The sequence below is a fragment of the Drosophila kikkawai genome, chromosome X (genome assembly GCF_030179895.1).
Source record: "Drosophila kikkawai strain 14028-0561.14 chromosome X, DkikHiC1v2, whole genome shotgun sequence".
Taxonomy (NCBI): domain Eukaryota; kingdom Metazoa; phylum Arthropoda; class Insecta; order Diptera; family Drosophilidae; genus Drosophila; species Drosophila kikkawai.
In genome coordinates this window covers 1,547,539-1,567,404 of record NC_091733.1, presented here as the reverse complement: position 1 = coordinate 1,567,404, position 19,866 = coordinate 1,547,539, and the positions used below count along the sequence as shown (strand labels likewise).

At 40.9% G+C, this 19,866-nt stretch overlaps 1 protein-coding gene across 2 annotated transcripts in view; it reads left to right on the top strand.

Moving 5' to 3' along the window:
• The first annotated feature begins 6,101 nt into the window (after nucleotides 1-6,101).
• The window catches only part of kl-3 (dynein heavy chain 8, axonemal kl-3), a 654,155-nt gene continuing 640,390 nt past the window's right edge, over nucleotides 6,102-19,866 (top strand). For both annotated transcript variants that reach the window (XM_070288691.1, XM_070288692.1), the window contains exon 1: nucleotides 6,102-7,242. In XM_070288691.1, coding sequence (XP_070144792.1) covers nucleotides 6,217-7,242 — 1,026 coding nt within the window. In that variant the 5' untranslated portion in view covers nucleotides 6,102-6,216. The remainder of the gene's footprint in view (nucleotides 7,243-19,866) is intronic.

The window sequence follows — 19,866 nt, the reverse complement described above, 5'->3', positions numbered from 1 at the left end:
AAAACGTAGTATGGAACAGGTATGAAACTTCGACCAAAATTTTTCGGCCCGTATAATATACCAAAAAAACTAAGCCACGGTCGTTATGAAGTTGAGAAAGAAGGGAACCAGAAAGGACCTAAAATTACCCCAACTGCAGCCGAATATGTTAAAAAATGGAGTTCATTCAGGGGCGAATGAATATTCAGGATGGCCGATTGTGGGATTGGAGTAAGTAGGAGTATTAGGGACAGCCTAAATGAACATGGAGTGTACACACTGCTTCCTATTTCACTATAACCGCAACTATTTCATCAGCAGAGGAGTATAGTATTGTTGTCCCACTCCAAACTCTGATCTGCCATGACTCTTGCTCTCATAGTGTCCAAAACCCTACATTTTTAGAGTCAAAATTAGTCGCTGCAGAAAACTGAACGAGGCCAGTCGAGTGCGTCCATAGTACAAAGACGAATTTTCCAACAATAATCTAAACATTAATTAAACTTGTGAAATTTACCTAAAATAAAATAAACTTAATTTGTATTATCCCTACATGTATTGAAGGGCGAGATGGGAAACACACGGTTGAACGCGAAAAATTACAGTTAATAAACATTTACTGTCACAGTCACAAAAAGCATGTAAATTAATAAAAATGTTAAAAAACACAATGTTTATACCTTCAACTTTAATGTCCTTTTTAATTTAGTCCTTTAAATTTAGCATTTAAAATGTTTTTAACAAAATACTGCACTATTTTAATAGTATCGCGCACGCTTCCAATTAATCGCTTCGTTTGTGCTCTCTCTTTGCGCGCTATTTCTTCGCGAGTGTGTGCACCAAAACAAACCAAATTAAAGCTTTTGATGCTTTGTTTTATCTTTATATTTAAAGATGTATATAGCTCAGAAATCAAAATATAATTTTTTAAATATACGCCGTATATAAAGCTTAAAAATCAAAATATAATTTTTTGACTTTTAGCCTATGGGATCGACCACTGCGCGTCGTGCATTTGTTTTTTATATCTTCGTTAAAACGGGTTTTATTGCTGTTACTACTTCTGACATTACACGAGAATTATTTATAGAGTCCCTATCTGAAACTAATGAGCCATCGGATCATGGCTGAAATACTAAGGCGAACTGCCAAAAAGAACTCAGAGAAAATCTCCAATTCACAGGACAACAATAATAATAAAAAGGGAATATGTCGATCACCAGGGTCTGTTCGTGGCGTCTTAGCTGATGTTTGACACACACGGAGTCGCTACCCACCCTACCAATGCCTTTCTAATTTAACTGTTAGCAAACACCCCATATTGTAGCCGACCAAAACATTTAAGTCCCCAGGTCACGAGATGACTGGATCTACTCCATCATGATATTAAGGATCTAATACGCAATACTGCATTATTTATTTAATTAATTCCAACAAAAAAAGTAACTTAAAGAAATTCAGGTTAATGACATGATAATCTTGAGTGTTCCAATTCATTTGATGTTGTATATTAAAGTAGAGATTTTGATTTCGGTTCATATTTGCTTTCATTCCTAAATTTAGTTGTAAATATTTCTGGAAGTGTGTAGGCTCATAGTTGCCTTCGTTACTAATTCTATTCGAAAAGATTACTTAATGATTAGTTTCTATTTTAAGTCTATCAGGCCTGTTCTAGTTTCCACTTCCGCAAAATTTATTCGGATTCGGATTTCCCTGACCTGTTCTAGTGTTCACTTCCGAAAAATTCTTACGGATTCGTATTTCCCTCTGTTAAGTCTCTGTTAATTTGCAGGAGAAACGCACGGAAACTTTCCGTGTGCCATTGGGCCGGCGGATTCAAATCCGCAAAATCAGAAATTAATTATTTTAAAATACAATGCGATTATGTAAATTACAAATGTTAGTTGTATTTTATTCCTTGATGTTTTGGGAACATTATTGCATAATTGAATAATACTAACATACCTAATTTATAAATAATTATTTTGTGGGTGCACCTTAAAATCGGTTCGATTCTAACCTTCACCATTATTGCAAATCCGCCGCCGCTGTTTTGTATTTGAGAGGGACCATTTAAGGGTTGTCAGCGTACAAAAAGAATGCGATGGAATATGTTTCATGTTATTTAAGAACTATTATTAACTTTTGCTAAAAAAAATAGTTTTGTTAAAAATATCTCCAACATTATTGTACAAACTATGCGTGAAGTGAAGGGTATTTTTTTTTCCTTGACCTTCGCAACTCTTTTATGAGATGCATTTTACAACACCACCTGTAAAAAATTGCACAGCACTGCCTAAGAACAACTGACTGGCACACGCAATTTAAATTTCAACAATGTAAGTAAAAATAACGCTCAAAAGTTTATTTAATTAACAATTTCTATTAGGAGGAAGCATAAAAATCAGGCACAGGATGAGGTTTTTATCCTTTTTATGGAAAGCAATGATGATATTGCCAGAGGCTACACGAAGGGTGACCGAGTGGCGGTAGATGCCAAATGGGTGGAACTGGCTAATGATTTAAACGCTGCAGGTCCACCAGTAAAAGATGTTGGTGGATGGAAAAAGGTAGGATTCTTTTGAGTTTATTTGAGAAGTTCCCATTGAAACTCACAATATTACCTTAAAGGCTTGGGCAGACTGGAAGATATCCATCAAAAAGAAGCTGGCCCATAATAAAAAAGAGTCCATTGCTACAGGTGGGGGTCCATTTAACCAAATGCCCCTAACAGATATGGAAACCAAAATTGCCGATCTCTGCGGCTTATTCCGGATGGTAGATGGGATTGACGGTGCTAGGTCTTTCGGACCCCCGGAACAGCCGATCAAAACGGAGGCAACTGAGGAAAGCTCGCAAAAGCGTCCCGTGGATTCCAGTCCAGCAAAAGTATCTCCGGCAAAAAAAATTCGGAAGACGCAACAATTTTCTTTGGAGGAGGCTTGCTCCAGCCAAATGAAAATAATGGAGCGCGTCGTGAAGTCCCTGGACGAGCTAAATGCGACGATGCGTGCTCAAAACCATATGATGGCAGAACATAATGCTGCAATTTTAGGCATAGAAAAGGAGAAATTGGAAGCCATTAAAAAGCATTATAACCAAAAATAATGCAGTCAATAAGAAATAAAAGTAATATATGTTCCTTAACGCATTGAAGCGACAATAAAAATTAAGTTTATTTAACAACAAAATTAAGTTTATTTAATTAATACGGTTAAACAAGCTTCGTGCAATTTCGTCCCGAATTTCAGTTGCATTTTCTACGTCTTCCTGAAGAGTGAGTTGCTCCTCCTCTTGGTAGATCGAATCGAAATACTCCTGATCCATATTAGGCATTTCTGCATTTCGTTGACGGCAAAAGTTATGTAGCAGGCAGCAGACGTTGATAATTTTGCACACAAATTTAGGATCGTAAGCCAAAGTACCTTGAAGACATCTAAACCTACTTTTTAGTAGGCCTATAGTCCTCTCTACAATATTTCGAGCCTCGGCATGCTTCACGTTAAAGATATGTTGCATACTTTCATTTTGTGGACTACGGTAAGGAGTCAAAACAAAAGGTTCCAACGCATATCCGGAATCTGCTAATACAAAAGAATTACTCGTCCTAGAGAAAAATTCTCTTGTATTGCTATTGTTCCAAATGAAGGAATCATGGCGTGCTCCGGGATGTGTAGCATCAATTGCAAGAATCTCCATATTATAGTTGCATACCTTAAAAAACCGACAAATATTGCTATTTTATTTAAATAATAGGTAATAATAGTACTAACCACCATTTCATTAATGCTAGAGTATCCTTTCCGATTTAAATACAATGATGGGTCTTCTACTGGTTTTACAATTTTAACATATGTCCAATCTACGCATGCAATTATATTAGGAAGAGAAAACTTTTCCAAAAAGTAATCCTTAGATTCATTAATTTAAACTGACGTTTGCTGGGTGGATATGTTTTCGGAGCACAAGTTTTCCAACGATCCTATCACTCTATGCAGTATTTTAGAGAACGTGCTTCTTCCTCTATTGACATCATGGTCCTTTGCCACCCCCAATTGGTAGGACCCGGTTGCAAGGAAGCGAAGCACTGCCGCAACCTGTGTCACATGAGAAATGAGGGGATTCCCTAGGTAAGGTCCAATTCGATCGACAAGAAATGTGAACACTTCCTTGTTTACCCGGTAGGATTCTACAAATCTGCAAGTCTTACAAATTTAGCTTTCAATTTTTTACGATTGCGATTAATAGTGACTTGCTGTCGATCTGGCAAATCCAAAATCGTAGCATTGTTTCTCAAACCCGCATTTCTATACCGGTCAGCTAATATTCCTTGGGAACAAAAGGGACCAAGGGAATATTTTACAAAGGTCCAAAGGGAAATCCGCAAATGTTATCAAATTCACTTCCGAGTCGTAATTGCAGACTTGAGGTCTCAGTCGGCTTCGATTTTATAAAAATCAAAGGCTCGACTGTAGCTAAAAACAACAAAAAGAACTTGTCAATAAACAAGTAGCAGCTGTGGTGACGATCGTTTCGTTGGCGCTACCCAACTCATCAGACCACTTGCTAACCATTGCTAATTTTCTGGGTACTTTATCTTCCATCTAAGCTTAGACCCGTTGGGAATCGTAAGCTTCGATGTAAAGGCAAAGGCAAACCCCGAAAATCGGCAATAGTTATTTTTATTGTTTTTAACCAGTTGTTTGGCATGCAAATCTGTGCCACGGATCTAATGCCTATGTTTGTTTGGGAAGAAATTTCCTCTGATTCTCCACATTCGTCAAGCGCTGGCGGAACCTGGTGATCCCTCGTCACAGCTTTTGTCGTCGCCCTTCCTCTGCCGCAGCTCGGAAAGGAAAATAGGTAATCCCACATCGATGATAACCAAGCTGGCCGGTAATCGGGGCTACTGGCAACCGAGCGGATTCGCTGGCTGGGTCGCGAATGTTTTCGCTTCACCTTTGGCAATATTCCATTGGCCCTTATAGGAAGGTATGACTCTTTGAGTCATATAAGAAAAACTATTTACCGACTGATGATGAATACAGAGTAAACTGCGATATGCTTGTGTGTCGAGCTCAAGAAGGTTCCTTAGCCTTTATGTAGGCTTACAAGCCGGAAAGGCACGCGGTATTTCACTATCTCTATGGAACAAATATTAATGTAAGACTGCAAAAGGCTGGGAGTCTCAAAATAATTACCCAAAACCGGTGCGCGACACTGGCGGGTAGTTAACTGGTATGATTTAATAGCCGATGCTTTGTATTTAATTGGCAAAATGTACACGTGGCAAGTGGTTATTTATTTAGCTCACAGATTTGCACTTCTGTAGCGTTCGGCGTTGCAGTGAAAAAGAAAGAAAGCGGATGTTTTGCTAGAGTCCGAAATGGTGCTTAGTCGATAACAGTGTGCAGATCAGTTGCCAATTTGGTACAGCTGATGGTGATCGAATAGGGCTGGATAATACGTTTTGGATATAGTAGGGCGCGTACGACCAACATTTTGAATTTTACATCTTGATTGTTTATCTCCAATAGCACCCATTACAAGCCTCAGTGTCCCTAAGTTAAATTTCTGCTTGTTTTCGGTGAAAATTAGAGCTGGAAAACAATCGATGGCACTATCGATACCATCGATGTTTCTTACATTTTGTAAACATCGATGGTTCTTGGGCCACTATCGATTGTTTTTATTGTATTGAAGTAGCACATAAAGGAGAAGGAGTGAATCCACTTGAGTATTGGAAGGTAATAATCAATGTAATATGTAATGTTTTCGTATAACCAAAAATGTTTTCTCTGTTTTTTCAGGCGCATACAAACGATACAACAGCCTTAGCAATGCTGTCTAAAAAGGTCTTATGCGTGCCAGCATCTTCCTGCGCTTCAGAGCGAGCGTTCAGCAAAGCTGGACAGATTATATATGACAGGAGATGCGCATTAAAATCAAACATTGCAGATCAGAATGTTTTTAAATAAGAAAATATGATCTCAAGTAAAAAAACTTCTTAATTGTTATTTTTATGTTTTATTTGAAAACATCGATGTTTCATCGAAAACATCGATGCTCCCAAACATCGATTGTTTTCCAGCTCTAGTGAATATATATCAAATATTAGTAGGCACAGTTGTTATGGTTTTGTTTTCTGACTATGTCAAAAAATTTATTTTAAAAGGCTTAAAGCTCTCAATAAAGGCATATATTTTCTGTTTTCGCGAAAATATAAAGAATTAAAAAATGGATCCCGAAAGAAATGTTAAACGACTGCGCAAATTGTTTGGAGTTTCACGAACAATTTTAAAACGAGCAGCACGCCGCCCTAGTGTAAGTGACCAAGAGCGAGAGGAGCAGCAGCGAAGAAGATTTCAATTACTCCGAGAAATGCGGCAGCAAAGGGTCTCAAGTATTGGAGCAAACCATCGTTACGTCTTAGAAATATGTGCTGATATGTCTGGCCTAGACACTGAAGAAGTAGTCACTGGAATAGTGGATGAGATTAAATATGTTGAAAATTTAAATGGGCTTTTTGAGGAAAAAGGACCAATGGCAATAATGATTAGTAATGCATCAATGATAGGATATCCACAAGATTCAGGCCGTTACCAAGAGAAGCTTAAGTACTCTGAAGTCCAGCGCACCATATGTTTGCGGGCCGATTCAGTTGATATGATAGGTAAATGGATGGTGGTATATCGTCAACACAATGAAAAGTCTATAGAAAATCGCGTGGTAAGTGATGAGGTTGCAATGTTTATTATAAACGCAGTGGAAAGAAACTCCTGCTTAAATGTAGTTAAGACATTTATGGATTATGTCTTAAAACCATCAATTGAGGCTGTAATAGAGTTCGGACTAGCGGAAAAGGAGCAATTACAAAAGTTTTTCCATATATTAAATATGTATAATACTTTTCTAAAGTCATCTGAAGCCACGGTTTCTTCTCGAGTTAACTTCGATGTATCACATGAGCTTTTTAAAGGATTTTTACTGGTTCGATGGCAAATTGAAGCAAGCTCAAAAATTGTAACACGTGTTCGACTGGTTGAGAGTTATTTTGAACAATGGCTTCGCCAAATTCAAGGTATATTGGTAGAGGGCAAGCAGATTCAGAGGGACACTCCAGATGTGGGTCCATTGCAAATGCTAGTCAATTGGCGACGTATGTTAGCAAGATATACATCAATAACGGAATTTGTAACGTCACGCGCATTTAATAATCACAAGGACTGCTTAACATTGTCCCGATCTTCCAAACTTCTAAACGTAAGTTATTTTTATTTACTGTAAAACTGAGTTTTAAAAAGAAAATAATATTGATAAAAGCCAAAAATCTAAATAATTCGGTTTCCACATTTTCTACATTTGTTTCCAATTTCTGTGCCGAGATCCAAAAGTGTGTGTTTAAATAAATAAATAAATAAATGCCATAGCCACAGTCAGAATTCAATTCTCAATTCCTTTTCGTTAACTGTGTTCCCGCTAGCATTTATTTACTTTTACATACATATTCAATACAGTCCACTCCATAAGACTACAATCGCTGTCAACATTGACATTTCCCCAAATCGAGAAATTATATCCAAATGATTTCTATACAAGATCTACGGGTTCCAAAATTCCAAAAGTGTTTGTTTAAATGAATGCCTAAGCTTCAGTAAAACGTTCAGTTCCGAATTGTTTTAAATTCCTTTACGTTCTCTGTGTTCCGCTTGCGTTTATTTACATTTATATATGTACATACGTACATATATTTCCATTACAGTCCACACTACTGATTTCCTACTTCTGAGTATACATAAATATATCCACATATTTATAACAAAAAATTAAAAAAAAAAAAAAAAACAACAAATACAGTCCAATTCACTTCGAAACATATATTTACAACAAATATATAAATATACAAACCCAACATACTACAATTACTGTCCGCAGCTACTTCAATTATAAATTTATTTGAAAATCACGGCACTGCAACGTCAACTTAATTTATTTACTCTCCCTTGCTCTATCCTGAGCTTAGCTAATTAAATATACATACATATGTACATACATACATAATCGTCTGCAAGTTGACGCTCCGATATTTGGCAATTTTTCCGCCTCTCCTTATCTCCGCTATTTGGCACTTGCATACGGCAAGTGCACAAATATACACACACGTATTGGTTCCGAAATACAGCACCGGTCAATCAAATAAGACCAGAAAAATAAAATAATTTTAAATTATTTTTCATAAAAAATTCCAACTAACAAATTAAGTTAGAAATCCAAGTGTGCTTCCATATCCGCATTAGTGTCCCGTATATTATTCGCTGCTGACCGAAATTTTGTAATTAATTAGCATATTTCCGTTTTAAATTCCGAAGGAGAAAATAAAATTTTCCACAAAAGAAATTATAAGAGTAGAATCTGCCTATAACGACTCCGCTTATAGCGTCCGTCCGGTTACTACGACAAAAATTCAATGGCTTGGTTGGTCCCCATACAAACTTATATGAAAGGGCTTCCGCTTAAAACGTCTTCGCTTTTAACGACAAGCCGCTTATACCGACGAAATTTTTCATAATTCAACCGGATATTGCGACATGACGAAAAAGATGAATGAAAACAAAGATGAAAATTACCGTCGTTGATGCCATTTTAATGATAAATGATGCATGGCAACAACTTTCGCCATTAACAATTGCGACTTGCTTTAAGCATTCTGGGCTTGCCGGAGAAAATTTAGATGGTCCCAGCAGCTCATTCTCAAACGATATTGACATCGAGGATGACATTCCTCTATCGGTTTGGGCAAAGAGCTTTAAAAAATCAGCTACCGATTTCGAAGGAAGAACTCGATGAATTTGTTCTTATAGACAATGGTGTGGCGATTTGCGAGGAACCATCTGAAGAGAGTATTGTTAAGAACATATTAGATGACGAACAGGACAGCGACGACAACGTGGAAGACCAAAATGAAGATGTGTCAGCGCCTAGCGTTTTGGAGCCACTCAAGGCCGCTAAAATTTTGAATAAATTTGTCCATTCCAATTTTAATGACGAGACATTAACTCACAGCATTTCTCGCCTAAATAATGCTGTGCGCGACTCTTTTTATAATTCAAAAACAACACAATCAAAAATCACTGATTATTTAAATTAAGTATAAAAAGAAATAGATAATAGATAATATAGAAATAAGATTAATACTTTTTAGCCTATAAATATGCATAATGTCTGTATACGACTTATTATGAAGTTTATGTTATTGAATTAAATTTGTTTGGTTTTGATTTAAAAAATTAATCTGTTTTATTTTAAAAACCTATTACAATCATATCAAACAAAAATAAACAAAAAAACAAATGTTTTTGCTCCTTTCGGTTAGTGCGTCTTCCAGGTATAACGACGTAAAATCGTCGGTCCCTTGAAAGTCGCTATAACCGGACTCTACTGTATATCAAAAATAATTATTACGAGTCCGATTGGTTCCTAAATTCCCAATTAAACTTCGACCCATAAATTTTAATATATATTTATAGTACATTTTTGTAAAAAAAAATATCCAAAATGGCTCCTTCAATTTTAAACAAATTTACTTTGATCTGTGACTGTCTGAGTCACTTCGAGTCCAGAGTCTGTAATCCAGCAGCACCCACTCCATCCAAGTACTCTTGCCAAACCCATCTCGACCAAGTCCGAGCGCTATGGGATAAGGTCGAGAAAGAGTACGAAGATTGTTCAGAGCTAATTTCAGTTAGCTTAGAGGGCGCGGAGGACAACTTGCCTACTCTTAAGGCAAAATACGACTACTTCTATTTCATTTACTCACGGTGTGCCGCCCAGCTCATGGAACAGATCGAAACGATATCCTCCAAAGCTGCTCTAGTCCAACCTCCTGCGCCCCAAAATTCCTTTCCGTCTGGATGTCGGCTTCCTCCGTGTGAAACGGAAGATTTCTCGGGCGATTATCTTCGCTGGCCGACTTTCCGAGACCTTTTCACAGCGGTCTATATCGACAATCCTACGCTGACCCCTGTAGAAAAGTTGTTCTATTTAAATGCCAAGACTAGTGGTGAAGCTCATTCTATAGTTTCCAATTCGCCACTCACCAACGACGGTTTCCGCTCAGCATGGGGAAACCTAACTGAGCGTTTCGAAAATAAACGCGCGTTGGTGAACAGCCAACTGAAGAAATTATTAAACATACAATCCATCGAAGGCGAATCCTCGGCAGCCTTGAAGGAGCTGCAGAATAAAATTCAAAATTTCCTCACATCCCTAACTCTGTCCGGACTTTCTACGGATAATTGGGATTGTCTATTGGTTTATTTGTGTTCCTCGAAGCTTCCAAAGCTAACGCTCTCATTATGGGAGCAATCCCTACCAAAAAAAAACCGAAATTCCGACGTGGCTAGAACTTGATTCATTTCTTACTGAGCGCCATAGAACTCTGGAAGCTATAAATTCTATTCAACCTCCTACATTACGCCTCAGTCCGTCCAAACCGACAAAATCCATCGTGGCACCGCGAGTGCTAAAATCCTTTGGTACGCGGATTGTTCCTGAAAGAGCTCCAAATAAATGAGAAGTCTTAATTCGTGGAGTTTTTGTAAGAAACTAGTTTATTTCATTCCAATCCTAGCTTATATAGCTAACATGAAAATGTACATTTAGATATTAGTTCTAGACCCACGCATCGGACAGTTCTCGATCGTGGGAAATATTTTAAGTGAGATAAGGGTGCACGCAGTCAAGCCGATAGCACATATCTTGAACAAACCCAGACCGCTCACAGGAGGTCATATTTCGGGTTGCTTGTATTACACAGGCCCAAGTGGCGGGTTTACTTAAAGATAGACAAGTACAGTGCGCTGCGGCAGAGATTTATTTAATGCTTAACATATGCATCTTATCTATATTTGTGTTCATGCGTGAACATTCTGCCAAGGGCCAGCAAGATTCGGGGTACATTTAAACTAGTTGCAATAAGAAGTAAGTGGACTGTATTTATTTTGTTTCATTCGATATAATTAATTTTGCAACTAACATTTGCAAAGGCCTCTCAATTTTATTTAATTAAAATTTGTTTATCCGCTTGTATTTCTTTTTTCTATTATTTTTGAACAATTTCCTGTATATTAAACAATTGGTATTGAAACTGACTTTATGACTTTAACTCCAGCTTTATAAATACCTCCAAAGTGAGGTCCTGCCGGGGGAATATTGCATTAAGTAACTCCTAATTCTTTTTTTTTACAAAACCAAAAAATTATTATATTAAAAAAAAAGAATTTTAATTAAGTCGACTTACCTGCTGCTTTTTCCGCTTCTGCCGCGCCGCCGTCGTCTTTAATTTTGATGTTGTTGTTTTTGCTGCTGCTGTCGTCGCTGCCGCCGTTGTTTGTTGTAGGATGATTTCCTGATGCCGCCTGTATCTGTATCGTCGCTGCGGCAGTCGTCTTTTATTTTGTCTATATTTTGTCGATTACTCGACAATAAAGAATTTTCCATTTTTATTCTTTTGAAAAACCAACCAATGGAAGTGGAACAATTTTTTGTTGTTTTTTTTTTTTTAACAAAAAGGACTCTTTTTTTTATCCTTTTGCTTTTGGCAATTTCAAATACCACAAAATAATTTTATTTATTATTTTCCAATTTAATTCACTTTTTTTTTCTTACACATTCACTACTGATGTTTTTTTTAAATTTTTTTCAAAAAAAGGCCTCAGTACGCCTCCTAACCATATATTTCAATTGAATCACTGCTACCTTTAGCTATGGTGCTTCAATTTACATCACGCCAAAAAGGCGTTTAATTTCGGCAGGCAGTGTGATCCCGTACGCTCTCCTTTTCTCTCCCTCTTCCTCCGGACTTCCAGTCCAAAGAGCTTCCAATCCGATCTCCCTAGCTTTAGTTTCTTTTGTATAGTAAGTACAGATTTACCTACGATTCAAAAAAGACATCCGACGCACGTCGCGTAAAATCCCGAAAAATTCTACGTTTTATTATTTATCCGAGTGCATTTCAGGTTAAAGCCCTACTTCATCTACTGCACAGGGTAAAAAAAAGAGCCGGAGAACTGGATGAAGTTATTAATGCTGCGTCACTAAAGACCCTTATACTGAGCAAAAAACAAGCCGTCAATGTGAAAGTGCAAAATTGAAATTTTTCATACGCCAGGGACATCATATCCTTTAAGATCTCCCTCGATCTTTTTGAAAAAAATTAGTTCTGGTGAAAATAAAGAAAAACCGTCGTCTCCGATCCTGTAGGTGTAAACTTAACAGGAGTTGGTCCATTGACGCCTCCCGAAGACCCTTACCATCCTACTTTCGAAAATAAATCTGATCGCTTAGCCTCTCAAGTTTCGTATAGCAAACTTTTAAAGGAAAGATATCTTAAAATCCGAATTTAATTGGTCTGATCTTTACATGTGCACTGACATGGCGTCCGTTCTTTGCATCGTGTGTTCCGTTAAAATATCCGTTGGTTTCTAGTAAACCACATTGGTTAACTGAAGAGCTGACGCGCAGTGTTATAAAAATTATTTAACTCGCTGTAAGGTTCAGTTCACGAAGCACCCGAAACAGTTTTATAACTTTGTTAACACTAAACGAAAACCCAATTTCTATCCTTTCTCACTTTCATTTAATAACACTACAGGAAACTCTGATCAGGCCATCGCCGATCTCTTTGCTGAGTTTTTTACAACCACTTTTTCCTTATTTGGAAGGAGTCATTTATTATTCCTCTTCACAAAAACGGTAGCAAATCGGACGCCAGCAATAGCCAGCATAGAGGAATCTCTAAATTGTCGGCAATTCCAAAACTTTTAGAGAATGTAATTACTCCTCACTTGCAGCATTTATGCAGATCCGAAATTTCTTCATGTCAGCATGATTTTATGGGGTGGTAAGGGTGCGACAATCCAAGGCAAAGTCAACAGGGCAACTGTTGATGAATATTCCTTGGCTCAAATGGAACACCAAGTCGACTCGCAGGTGAATATCAGTCTGATAGACACCACCTTCTCCTCAGAGAAGGTCCTCCGCGTGGTACCTCCTGGAAACGTACTACGGTACGGCCAACGCGAGCGGCACCTCCTGTGAATCCCGCACCCAATAATCCTCAGACTCCCTACCAAGACATGGGCAAGTCTTGAAACTGCCTCCCCTCAGTCAGGTGTGTAAAGCGACCCGTGCCCACTGACTATAAGGTTCGCAGCTGAGGGGGCAAACCAGCTGTGTTAGAACGGAGCCTTCCCAGGGCCGGGCAACCCTGGGTCGGAACGAGCCTTGCCGTGGCTTAGGGGCGAAGCCACGGTCGACCTTACTTCAATGCCCCAAACCCCTCGGGCCCGCCGCGCTCGCCCTGTAGAGCAACGCGGGCGTTTATGAACATGAGCTTAACCAAAAAATCCGCTTCGGACCTTGTGGGGGAGGTAAAACTCCAACAACCGGCGACTGAGAGTGAATTGGACGAGGAGGAGCTACTGCGCTCAGATGATGAGGCTCTGGCTCCGTCCATTTCAGAGGGAAGTGCTAAGACCAGCACACCTCAAGCGATACAACCAACGACAAGCAAAGCAGCGGCAAGCCAAGCCAAAGCGACGGGCGAACACGGGAAGTCAAAACCGTGGACCAACCAGCAAAGAAAGGCGCAAGCAAGCAAGGCCCATTTCATCCTTGCCAAAATAGCAAGGAATGAAAAGGAGGGCAAAGCCGATCCGCGCGACCTAGCAGACAAAACTAGGTACCTCGCAGTGATCGAGGAGTATGAGCGATACGAAAAGGAGCACCCAGAAACGCTTTTGCCTCCCCAATCCAAGCGCAACCGCTCACAAGAAGTGGGCGAGAGCGCTCCGAAGAGAGTCAAAGACGCGAAGGGCGCCCCGAGACCGACCACCTTTGTCAAGACGGCGAAAAAATTCAGCGAGGTGGCCCGAGATAGCCTCGCTATGGCACTTGTTGATGAGCTCAACGACGATGGGCGCCTTCTGATGGAGAAATGGGAGGAGGTCGAGACCCAGTTGGCAGAGATGGTGACCGACAAACTACTGTCCGAGCCAACGGGCCAGTCACCCTCCTTTGACTCCTCGGACATGGTTAGGGGGCACCGGGTGATCAGGTGCGACGATGAGTTCTCGCGGGACTTCCTGGCGGATTGCGTTGCCAGACTAGGCAAGGCATGGAAGGGGATTAGCATTAAGCTGGTCCCCGCCAGGGACATCCCAAAGAGACCCAGAGCTCGCATCTGGTTACCCAAGGGGCTGTCTAGCCATGAAAGGGTGCTCAAGACTCTGCGAGCGATGAACAAGGGAGTCGATATGGAGGACTGGGCCATTCCCAAAGCTGAAAGAGAAATGAAGTCCAGCCAGCCATACCTGTTCTTGATCAACCAGCGCTGCCTAGAACAGCTGAAGGCAGCAGAAAACAAATTCCGGTACGGCATCAGGAAAGCCAAGGTGAAGGTCTTCCTAGACGAACCGGACGATATTCTGGAAGACAAAGTCGAGGACGCCAATAAGCTGCTGGACGATTTGGCGATCGACGACAGCACCCCCAACACCACCCCAATCTAATGCCGACGGTCGTTCAGATAAACCTGAAGCGCAGCTCCCACGCTTCAGCTAATCTGGGGGTCCTTCTCCGGGAGAAGGACATCGACATCGGCCTTATACAAGAGCCATGGACAAGAGACGGACGAATCTCTGGCATGGCCATAAAGGGATACACAACATAATACACAAACTCGACAGGTAGGCCGAGGGCGGGTATAATCATTAAAAACAACCTTAATGCTCTTCTCTACCCCAATCTCAGCAACTTAGATCTAGCAGTGGCAAGAGTCAAGGCGGCGGATGTGACAGCCATACTAATAGCCTCCGGATATATGGCCCACGACGAACCTGCACCACCTGAAGCGTTTAATAGGGTGATGCAGTGGGCCGAGGAGACTAAGACGACACTCATCCTCGGGTGCGATGCCAACGCAAGGCACACACTGTGGGGAAGTAAGGAGACAAACGAAAGGGGTGAGTCTCTCTTCGATAGTATTATATGTTGTGACGTCACTATTTGTAACAAGGGAAACACACCCGCCTTCATCTTTCCAAGTACGGAAGGATTTCAGGGCTGGGAAGAAGTCCTAGATATAACCCTCCAAATGGCGCATAGCGATTATAAGGTAAGAAACTGGAGAGTCTCTACACAAGACTCGTTTTCAGACCATAGGTACATATTCTTCGAAATCGTGATGCCGATATGTGAAACGGCGCCGAAGCGAAACCCTCACAACACTGACTGGGACAAATACGGAAAGATTGTACAGTCAAAGGTCAAAGACAGAAGGATCAAGACTCGATCCACCCCGGAGAGAATAGATAAAGAAGTAGAGGACTTCACAAATATTCTGAACAACGCCTACAAAGAGTCCTGCTGAATACGCACTTCCCAGGAAACCAAAAAGAAGAACCTAGAACAATGGAAAGCCAGGGGGCGGACCAGCAGTTACAAATAGAAGAGATCATCACCATGGAAAGAATCCATTGGGCGATAGATTCCTTCGACAAATACAAAAGTGCGGGTCCGGACGGAATCATACCAGCAATGCTACAGACAACAAAAGGAAGCACAGGAAAATGGCTGCAAGCAATCTTCCAGGCATGCATTAAAACAGCACACATACCACTTCCATGGAAGGAAGCGAGGGTAGTCTTCATACCAAAACCAGGAAGAAGGGGACACATCCACGCCAAGGATTATAGGCCGATAAGCCTTACCTCTTTTCTAATGAAAACACTTGAGGATCATTGATATCCACATCAGAGAAAGAACGGAGAAAAACCTTTCCAGTGCGCAATATGCGTACAGGAAAGGCCGATCCACTGAAACAGCACTACACGAGGTAGTGCGATACATAGAAAGGCTCTACTTTTCAAAAACTACGTCATGGCCACCTTCCTGGACATAGAAGGAGACTTTAATTACGTAAATGCGGATTCCATCCTGAGCTCCCTCAACGGTATAGGAGTAGAAGGAGGCATCAGGGCATGGATTGGCGCAATGCTGACGAGCAGGAGGATAACAGCCGAACTGAGTGGCACTCATCACACAAGATTTGTGAAGAGGGGCACACCTCAGGGGGGAGTCCTGTCCCCACTGGTCTGGCTGATAAACATGGACGACATACTAAGAACACTAAATAGCGAAGGAGTAAAAGTGGTAGCATACGCAGACGACGTAGTCCTACTCACTTCAGGACCATTCCCCGACGTCATCAGCGAACTAATGACAAGGGCACTCACGAAACTCAATGCATGGGCAAAAGCCTGCGGATTGGGCATAAATCCAAGTAAAACGGAACTAATGCTCTTCACCAGGAGAACTAAGGTCCCAAGGTTCACAAAGCCAAAGATAGAAGGCATAGAACTAGAGATATCACAGCAGGCAAAGTATCTGGGAGTGATACTAGATGCAAAACTCTCATGGAAACCAAACATCAACGAGAGAGTCAAGAAAGCAAGTATAGCATTCTATTCCTGCAGGAAGATGTTCGGAAAAAACTGGGGCATCCACCCCAAGACAATAATATGGCTTTACACAGCGGTGGTAAGACCCATACTCACATACGGAGCACTAGTATGGTGGCCAGCATTAACCAGGGCATACAACGTCCAGAAGCTAACAAGGATACAGAGATCGGCATGCGCAGGAGCCACGGGAGCACTGAGATCATGCCCCGCAGCGGCGCTGAACGCCATCCTGAACATAATACCGATAGAGCATTTCATCAGGAACACTGCAGCACAAGGAGCGGTACGACTTAAGGCTAGTCAAAGCTGGAAAGACTACCACACCGGACTCTGCAGGATCCTGGACGAGATAAACTATCGGAAGACAGTAGACACAGACTACATGACAACCGAACTGCGATTCGGTAACACATACACCACTATATACCCTACAAGGGAAGACTGGAAGAGAGGGAGAGTAACCGAACCGGATAAGGTATCACTCTAAACCGACGGCTCAAAGATAAGCGGCGGGGTAGGGGCCGGAATCTACGCCGAAAGCTGGAAGGTGGAGGAATACTACCACCTCCCAGAGTCAGCGACGGTTTTCCAGGCGGAGGTTCTCGCGATACTGAAAGCTGCCGAACTTTCGCTAGACCGAGGCCTTCGGAATACCAAGGTGAGGATATACTCAAATAGCCAGGCGGCGATCAAATCCCTCGCACAGGCACGGACGACTTCAAAACTAGTGGCCAAATGTAAAGGGGCACTAAACAGACTCGCAGAGGACAACAGGGTACAAATAGCCTGGGTACCCGGACACAATGACATAGACGGAAACGAGAAAGCAGACGAGCTGGCCAGAAAAGGGTCAGAAGAACACTCGGCAACAACAGACATACAGATCCCCCTGAACTCAGTCCAGACAGAAATTCATGACCATTTCAAACAACTAGCCAGCAAGGAATGGTCGACGAAGGCAGAGCACAGAAGATCGAAACTATGCTGGCCAGAATTCAATAAGAAGCGTCAGTTCTGCGGTTCGCTTCTCTCCAAGAGCAAAAAGGACATCAGGAGGGTAACAGCAACCATCACAGGCCACTGGCCAGTAGGCACGCAAGCCTGTAAGATGGGTCCACCCTACAACACACAATGCAGAAGCTGCAAAGAACCAAGCGAGCAGGAGACACCAGAGCACCTGTTGTGCCACTGCCCGGCACTCAACAGACAAAGAGCCCGACACTTCGGAGCACACCAACTCGAGTCACTAGGGGAAGTTGGAAGGCAGCCAGTAGCGGCCATCCTAGCGTACCTGAATGACACGGGCTGGTACTAAGAAGGGCGCAGACAACAGCAAATCGAGGGTGTGGATCAAAACGGAGCTCAGCTCTAATTGGAGGCGGCCAGGGCTGCCTCACCACTTATACCTACCTACCTATGGTTTTATGAGGCAAAGATCGATTCTCCTGGAATTCACCTCTTTCGTTATTAGGGGTTTCCAACGAAACTTTCAAACCGACGTGATTTACACACAATTTAGTAAAGCTTTTGACCCGGTTAATCACTCTCTTCTTGTAAGAAAGCTTGACTTAATTGGGTTTCGCGTCGATCTTCTTAAATGTATTTTGAGTTATTTGAGTGACAGAACTCAAAAGGTTCTTTTTAAAAATGCTCTATCCAAATTCCACAGTGTCACATCTGGCGTCCCACAACGTAGCCACCTCGGCCCGCTGCTATGTACTTTGTTTATCAATGACCTCCCGCTTGTTCTAAGGAATTCTAAAATACTTATGTACGCTGATGACGTTAAACTTTGCCTGCAGTATAAGGACAGCTCTTGCCAGTCAGACCTGCAATCGGATCTTAATAACTTTTAAGCATGGTGTCTTGCTAATTTATTATATCTCAATAGCTCCAAATGCAAGCCAATGACATTTTTACGTGCCACTCCACACCTATCTGCTAAATGATTGCGCTCTTGAAGAATATCTCTTGTTGACGATTTAGGCGTTCGCTTAGACCCTAAACTTTCGTTCTCTGAACATATTTCGTGCATGGTTATTAAAGCCAGAGGCATGCTCGGTTTAATTAAGAGGTGGTCGAAGGAATTCGATTCCCCTTATATAACGAAGACCCTTTTTACTTCGTTATTTCGCCCTATATTGGAGCATGGTTCATACGTCTGGAGTCGTCAATTCGGAGTTCATATTAACCGTATTGAATCTGTACAATAGAACTTCTTACTTTTCGCCCTCCGTGGCCTACTCTGGGATGCTGAAAAGAGACTACCATCCTATTCTAGTAGACTTCTATTAATTAACTTACCCTCGCTAGCTAACCGTAGAACGATGCTTGGTATCGTATACTTTAATAACCTAATAAACGGTGATGTTGAGAGCTCCTTTCTTTTAGGGCAGCTCAATTTCCACGTTCAACGTCTAACATCTAGAACCCATATCCCCTTAGTAATAAATCACTGTAGGCGGGAGCTTGAAGCAAATGAACCCTTTTGGGTTTAATCAAAGAGTATAGAACTATTATATTAACTATATAATTCTATACTCTTTGGTTTTATGTTCTGATTACAACCGCCTCTCTGATATTATTATTCGTAATGATAACCCTTCTATACTACAAATTTTAAATCTTGTAGAATTATCTCGTAGTGTAGTACCGTAATCTAGTTTGAATGTGTTTTTATTTCCTTTTTTTATTTATCTATTTTATAATTTTTATTTTTTCCCCTCATAATTTTTCCTCATTCGTATATCTTTTTTCATTCTAACGCGTCTATCTAGTTCGCGATTCGTGCCGTACGTCACACGTCTGCGCCCTGGGAAAAAAAACGAAAACAAAAAATTATAATATATGTATATATATATACTTGATCTGTCTTAGCAGCCAAGTCGATCTTGCCATTTCCATATGTTTGTCTGTCCTTCTGTCAGTTTTAGAGCTATCTAAATGAAACTTTGCTGAAGAATTTTGCCTGGATAGTTTTGATTTTATTTATTTACAAATCCGTCCATTGTGGTGTTGAGCAGAGAGCGGCAGCAAACCACCGGATAAACACCGAGTATTTTTGACACCCGAGTTATTTTTCGGCAACGAGAATAGGGTGCGAGTAAACACTCGACAATAATTCTCGTATATTTGTGCACACAAGCGTAGTTCGTCTAGGAGTCTTATTTTAATTCGGTGTGTGTGTTGAACTTGAGCGACAAATGCTCGAAAGAGAAGTGAGTAAAAGCTAGAACACAATACTTGAGCCAAAAACAACACCCGGTGACTAGATGCTCTAGTTCATTTTTGTGAATCCTTTTGCAACCTGGTACAACCAAAATACATTAAAGTAAATTAAAAATACAGTAAACATTTTCATTTG